Source organism: Scatophagus argus, chromosome 14 (genome assembly GCF_020382885.2).
Source record: "Scatophagus argus isolate fScaArg1 chromosome 14, fScaArg1.pri, whole genome shotgun sequence".
NCBI lineage: Eukaryota > Metazoa > Chordata > Actinopteri > Scatophagidae > Scatophagus > Scatophagus argus.
In genome coordinates this window covers 10577026-10584349 of record NC_058506.1, presented here as the reverse complement: position 1 = coordinate 10584349, position 7324 = coordinate 10577026, and the positions used below count along the sequence as shown (strand labels likewise).

Sequence of the window (7324 nt, the reverse complement as noted above, 5' to 3'; positions counted from 1 at the left end):
ATACTATACTACTATACTATATACTATGAGTCTGCTCATTAAGACACTCGTGATTTAAACTCCTCCTCCGGACATTCACAGCCTCTCATTGGTTGACCTAGTGGGGTTGGCATGGAAACACAGAATGAGGCATGCTAAATTAGGTTCTAAAGAGGCACACCATCTCTCCAGAGGCTGAAACAGACACAAACACGTACAGAAACATACAGGCCATAGAAAGCCATGGTGGCCTCAATGCATCATGGGTGCTGTGACTTGTATGACATACTTGAGGTGAGGAGCTGGCCTCAAAGACACACAAACAACTGATAGAGGTACACTTATGCAATGTGGATCAAAAGTTTATTCCAACAAGTTTAGTGGTTGCACTTCACTCAAGGCTATTGCTGCTATATCGTAGAGTACAAGCATGAAAGCCACATTGCAAGGAAAATCATGTGAATGAATGTTGACAAAAGGCAGCATTCACTGAATGTGTCTTTCAGTTTCCTCATTAAAACTGCTGCACTCACATTCATGCCCCCGGTTTCCTGTAATGGAGAGCATAATGCAATTTATTACACTGCAATGTGAGGTCTCATAACCAATGTGATCTCTGCTCTGACGGGTGTGATTTAAAAATCTATGTGCTGTTTAAGTCTGTTTTTAAATGTTCAATACCAAATCGCAGGTGTTAACAAAAAGCAAACCTGCGTTGGGTCATAACCTCAGGGGCAAACTGTTCTTTTCCCAGGGAGATGATTTTACCCTCTGCGGTCTGTATCAGCACCTGATATGCTGAAATCCTCGTGTTTTTTTCCAGCAAATGATGGTCCTCTCTTCTCGGCTTGGAGCCCCTGGCTTCCTAAAGCAAACAGAGGTCTTTTTGTGTCACCTCCGCAATGCTGTTGTTGTTATTAAAAAAAGACAAAAAAAAAACTCTGTTCTTTACTCCAAATTCTGAACATCAGACCTCTCTTAATAAAGAGTTCTGTTACCCCATGACTCGGATGAGTTTCTCTACCTTAACCTGAGGTTTTTACTCTCACCACGAGTAACTGTTATAGTTGCTTTTCAGCATTTTGTGTCCAAATAATTACATTTTGTTCTTGTTTAACTCAAATGATCCTCTCAGTCTTTGGAGCATTATTCAGCACATGCATCAGATGCATTTCACACTAAGAATAGCAGTGACACACATTCCCAAACCCTTTTCCTGATAATAAGGTACGCATGTTAAGCGGTCTCCCTCGCGGCTGATTGGCCGGGCTCTGCTGACATTCATGTGCTCGCTATTCAGGTCAGTGAGCTTTGAGTGTGGATGCTGCTGGAATCGTGTTCCTGTGAGGACAATCTGAGCCCAGGCTGTAGTAAGATGGTAAGCCACTGTGGGGGTTTGTCAATAAAATATCAAATATTTGACTGTGGCCTTCACTCTGATCTTTCACATTTCTTTAGATAACAGAGTTATGTAATTTCCTTCTACATAAGATTAACTCAAGAAATGACGTAGTCCCATTTAATACGGAGCCAGTAAATCCTTTATACGTGCTCATGTTCCTTATCTGTCTGCAAACTGCTACAATATGGAAATAGGATATAACTGACAGCTTAAAACATATCTCATCTTGCTAAGTACTCATATTGTTTTATTGATTAAATAGGAAACAGAACAACATAGATGAGACTATACACAGACATATTGTTCTCATCTGAGTATAAGTGGGTTAAAGGAAGGATGTGCCAGTATAAGGGCTGGAGATCTCATCTCAGCATCATCTGTCTTTCTTAGATGTCCACAGTGCCATTCACAATGGCTACTGTCCGCTGTCCATTTCACTTGAAGTAGATATATTTCCTTTTCTCCCTCAAAACCAGTCTCTCCCAGAGTTCACAGTGAGATCAGATCATGTTACATATGAGCAGGTGAACACACAGGCGATGTACAGTTCAACATCTTGTACAAAAATTAATGGCACGTTTTCTGCTACATACATCCAAAGATAGATGTGGAATGTAAATTTGGTTGTTTTGCATTTATCTATACAGCTCCTGCAGTTGTTCTCCTGACATAAATAAAAATGTAAAGGGACTGGTTATTATCAAAGAGACTTGCTGGAAAGAAAGACCAAAAGGTTTGACAGTTCCTAGAAAAAGTGGGAGTAACAAAAGTTAAAAGTACTGTAGAAAAGACTGAACAAATTCTGAGGGTCTGTAGGAAAAGCACCCTTAAAAAGGCACTCTCCCATGTTGTGTGTGTGACTGTGTTCCCAGAAGACCTTTAATCTTGCTTATCCTTAGTTACCGATGCTGCTGTGTGTTCAGGTGTGACCCTGAACCTTTCCTGAGTGCATGTCCAGTTGGCTCAGCACCAGAGAACCAGGCTTGTTGCTTTGGCTCCCTGTGGAGATGTTTTGTGCTTGAGTGCTGTCAGCCTCCTTGACTCTGTTACTGTTGATTATGGTGTAGTGAAGCCAAGAGATGACAGAGAGACGAGCCAAGAATTACAGTATAGAAAGATGAATTAAAAAAGGATGGCCGTGCAGTTATGTTGGAAAACAGTTGCAGTCAAAGCCATAATCTGTGTTGTTAATTTATTCAGTCCATCGTTTTATTTTCTTATCTGGTTGCTGCCAGCCGCAGCTGCAGGTTTATTACCAACCCTGCGGACAGGAACCTTGGACACGGGTATCTTGGTGCGAGGGGGTTCTTTAGCTTGAGGGATTTGAGAGGCAGTGTGAGACTGCGTGCCATGTTTCACAGGGATCTTTGAGTCACGCGGTAAACTGGTGAGGACTTTTGGCTGAGGAGGCTGCTGACTCTCCTCCTGGGTGTGTTTTGGGGTGGGCACAATAACCCCAGCATCACTGATTTTATCTTTGCTCCCTAGATCATGTGAGTTGAAATGGGGCCTCTCTTCTTCGCGCACAGGAGTAGGTGGGTCCCTGCTTGCCTCATCATCAACATGGTGACTTTCCCGGACTGGTATTTTGCCTACTCTGCCCCCTCCAACTACAGGTATTTTGCTAAGTCCTGATGTCTTTCCATGTGGTGTCCTCCTTTCTTTTGAGGGGCCCTGGAGGTTTGTTCGTGACTCATTGTACTCATCTGTTTTAGATGGCACTGTCTGGGCCCCCTGGGCTTCTGTGCAACCTGGACTAGCCAGTTGCCCATCTGCCGATGCCTGTCCACTGCCTTTCATTGTAGCAGAGGCTGTAGCCTCACTCAACCGAGGTGCAGGGGTAGAGGGCAGAGAAGTGACAGGGCAAGTGACAGGGGCAGAGGTAGGGGCTTTAGATTGAGAAATTGGGATCTGAGCAGTAGCTGGAGGGTCTTTAGATACAGATATTGGGATACAAACAGGGGCAAAAGGGTCAGTAGATACAGAAACTGGGATCTGAGCAGGAGGAGAAGGGGCTTTAGGTTGAGAAACTTGAATTTGAGCAGCAGCAGGGGGATCTTTAGACACAGAAAATTGTATTTGAGCAGGGGAAGAAAGGTTTTTAGATATCGAAACTGGGATTTGAGCAGGGGCAGGAGGGTCTTTAGATACAGAAACTGGAATCTGAGCAGAGGAGGTGGGCACTTTAGATTGAGAAACTTCAATCTGAGCAGGAGCGGGGGCACCTTTAGAGACAGAAATCTGTATATGAGCAGGGACAGGAGGATCTTTAGATACAGAAACTGGGATCTGAGCAGGGAAAGAAAGGTCTTTAGATACAGAAACTGGGATCTGAATAGGGGCAGGAGGGGCTTTAGATTGAGAAACTTGTATTTGAGCAGGAGCAGGTGAATCTTTAGATACAAACATTGGGATTTGAGCAGGAGCAGGAGGGGTTTTAGACTGAGAGACTGGGATCTGACCTGGAGCAGGAGGTGTCAGGGATGCTGTAGAAACAACAGCATGACTGCCAGGAGCCGGAGTTGCTGTGGGAACGGGAGGCATCTTATCTAACGAGACTGGTAGAGAAGGAGGTTCAGTCGTAGGAGGAATTTTATCTGAAGAAGTTGAAGATGAAGTTGGGACAGATACGGGGCTTGGTTTGGTTGCTGAGGATGCAGTCTGGGTAGAGGAAGGACAAACAGTAACAAGGGAGGGAGTGGTCCGATTTGAGTCCACTGGCACAGAAGTGAGTAAAGGCTTGGGAAAGACCACAGATACCAAGCCTGAGGCTGTAACTGCTGTGTGAACTGTTGTCACTGGAACTTTAGATTCTCCTGCAGCTGAGCTTAGGGAATGTTTGTGGGAAGTGGAAATTTGCGAGTTCAAATTGCTAACTGAATCCAATTTAGCAGGTGTAGGTTGAGTCAAAGCAACGGGGGCGGGAGGGCTATGTGTTACTGGTGGCATTTTAGCTGATACAGGGGGTGGTGAAGCTACCGGGCCAGGTTTAATTACCGAAGGAACCATTTGAGGAGGTGCTGCAGTGTCTGAGGCCAGTTTACTAGTCATAGAGGAAAGAGTTGGACCATCTGAGGGAGTCTTGACTACAGTAGCTGTGGTGTTTGAAGGAGCTGTGGCAATAGTAGAGGTGGAGCTCGGTGAGGATTTGATCGTCATCAAAGGGGAAGACGTTACTGAAGATGAAAGATTTATCACTGTTACAAGAGTAGTTGAAGGTTTTCCTGTGGTGACAGTAGGAGCTGATTTAATAACGCTGGTAGAAGGCTCAGAGGCTGGAGACTGAGAAGTCAAAGTGGAAGATTTGGTGAACGTTGTGATGATGGTACTTGGCTTGGCAATAGGAGAAGAGGATGAAGTTGTTTTTGTGAGAAGAGTAGAGGATTTGGATGAGGCTGTTGTGAGGACAGCTACAGAAGAGGGTTTTGTTGTAGCAGCAGTGCTGACAGACGTAGGCGTCTTCGGAGACGAGACAGAGGGTTTGGAGAACAAAGATGTGGATGATGGTGTGACCTCGGTCACAACAGCACTGATGGCACTGCTGGCTTTTCCCCACTCTGCCTCTACATCAGCCATGATGTCTCCACCCCCTGAGATTGAGTCAAAGGTCAGGAGAGAGGAGATGTCTGCCAGCAAGGAGCTCAGGCTGTTATCACCGGGTACCAAGGGTGATTCAGAGGTGGGTAAAGGCGGTACATGCTCATTAGTTTTACTCACATTGCCTGCTGTCACCTGGGGAGTTAGAGTCTCTGATGGAGAAGTGGCTGCACTGTCCTGTGTTGCCAAGCTCTTGACAGGTTCACGGCTCTCTGGGCTGTCCAGGGAGCGAGGCTGGGATTTGGGGGTGAGGGTGAGGTCCTCTTTGATGATTTCCACACTGTTGGCACGGGACGACATGAGAAGTGGGCTTGGAGGGGTTTCCTCCTTATCCTCTTTATCCTTTGATCTGAACTTAACATTGCCAAAGAGACCCTTCAGCCCACGACGTTGCCGACCCACTGGCTGGGACACGGTGTGGACTCGGCGGTCTCCTGTTCCTCTACGGCCACCCCTCAGTAATGACAGGAAAGTGAGGGACTTGGCTGAGCTGGCTGAAGAAATGGAGGTGCGACCATGGGCGGCAGCCAGAACGCCATCTTCACCAAGCGCTTCCTCCTCTGCCTGCTCCATCTCTCCTTGAGTCACCTCCTGTCCCTTTTCCCTGTCTGGCTCCTGCTCTGAATCTGGTGCAGCAGTATCTGATAATCCATCTATGGTTTTGCTCCTGTTAACAGGTGACTTGTTGTTTCCATCCCCTTTGTTTCGAATAGAAAAGATGTTACCTGGTTTGCGTTTGCCAAACAGCTTGAATCCTTTTCTGATTTTTCCACTCGACTGGGATTCACAAGGCGGGGGGTCCATGTTCTCCGTTTGTACATCCATCTTCTCTCTGTTTCCTTCTTTCTCTGTATCCTCCTGTCACTTGCTGCAGTTATTATTCCCCAGCCAGTGATGCGAGCATTTATATCCAGACCTTATCTTTATTTCTGTCTGTAGCCTTGCTTTACCACCGCTGCTCGCTGTGCGTTTCTTTATCGGATGTCTGTATCCCTCCCTCTTTCTATCTTTCCCATCCAGCCCTTTCTCCTCTATTTCTCCCTTGAAAGCCCCTCCCCTTTGCCTCGTTTTTGTCTGGCTGCTCTCCCTGGTTGCCATAGCAACTGAGGAGCTAAGCAGCTTTCGTCAGCAATGCAGAGCCAGGGGCTGTCATCAGCCTACCCTGAACATGGCTCTCTCTCTCTCCATGTCTGATGACTCTGTTTACATAAACAGCGAAGACAGATACTCCATTAAGAAATTTTGTATTCCGAATGATCTGATTTTATATAAGCATCTCGTCCATCTCGTATTTCTGTATGCAGCCTAGTAATCTTTTAATGGAACAGATCTGCTTTTTTTCCCCAAATGCACTGATCTTATGCACAGATACTATGTTGCATCAACCTACAACGACTCACCTCAGTCTGTTGAAAATATATGAATTTTTATAAAGTTGCAATTTTATAAATAGTTATTACTGTAAGGTACTTCAATTTATGACTTTTCAGATTGGGAGATAATTAGCATATTGACCTATATACCTCTTTGTACAGTATTTTTCCCTTTCAGTCTTTCCATTTACTCCATTATACTTCAAAAGCATTACTTTAACAGCTTTTAGAGAGCATATAAAGAGAAATTAATGTAATGCTTCCTGTGAAATTTAAATGTTGATTGTGATTACTATCATATAAAATCAAAAGCTATGAATAGCAGGAGCTTTTAAGACCTTTTACAGTCAACAACAGTCCTGAAGACAACTGAGCTATTGAGAGTAATTATATAATCATAAATGAATGGATAAAGGAAAAAGGGAAAGTTAAAAGGGAAAGAGTGTATGTAGTGTGGAGTATGGTAGTGTCGATATGATCTCTCTTATTGTCAGGTTTGGTCAACTTTATGAAGCCTAAATTGTAATTTGAACAACAGGAATCACTTTGTGCGACGAGGTTGATGGATATTCTGCTTGCTTAGCACAAGGATTTAATTTTCCCTTTAATAAGTCATAGCACTTCAACCCAAATACTCTAATTTGTTTCGTATGTTGTTATAAAGTGAAAACCTTTTGTCTGGGTTGAACTGAACTTCTTTGTTTTCTTTCCTTTTCTTTTTTAAAATAAATTAGCCATTAGTCTCGCTGTTCTTTATTACCAGGTTGATGAATGAGATTTGGGGGTGGAACAAGCATGACCTCTTGTGGCTGCTGATGAATCAATATGTGGCACAGTTTGGCTGCAGATGGCCATCAAATGAAGACTGAGTCTGAAAATAAAGCTGCTGTCTCATCTACATGTGCCCAAATAAGTCTGAGTAAGTGGGTCAGTAATCTTTGAACAAATCTGGTTGTTTTTCCAGGCCGTGTTG

The 7324-nt window shown here is 44.4% G+C and overlaps 1 protein-coding gene across 1 annotated transcript; it reads right to left on the bottom strand.

Annotated features, from left to right (window-relative positions):
• Positions 1-482: 482 nt before the first annotated feature.
• si:ch211-244c8.4 (mucin-5AC) lies at positions 483-6008 on the bottom strand. Its single transcript, XM_046411083.1, has one exon. It carries the CDS (start codon positions 5801-5803, stop codon positions 2591-2593), a length of 3213 nt encoding a protein of 1070 aa, XP_046267039.1. The 5' UTR covers positions 5804-6008; the 3' UTR covers positions 483-2590.
• Between the last annotated feature and the right edge of the window lie 1316 nt (positions 6009-7324).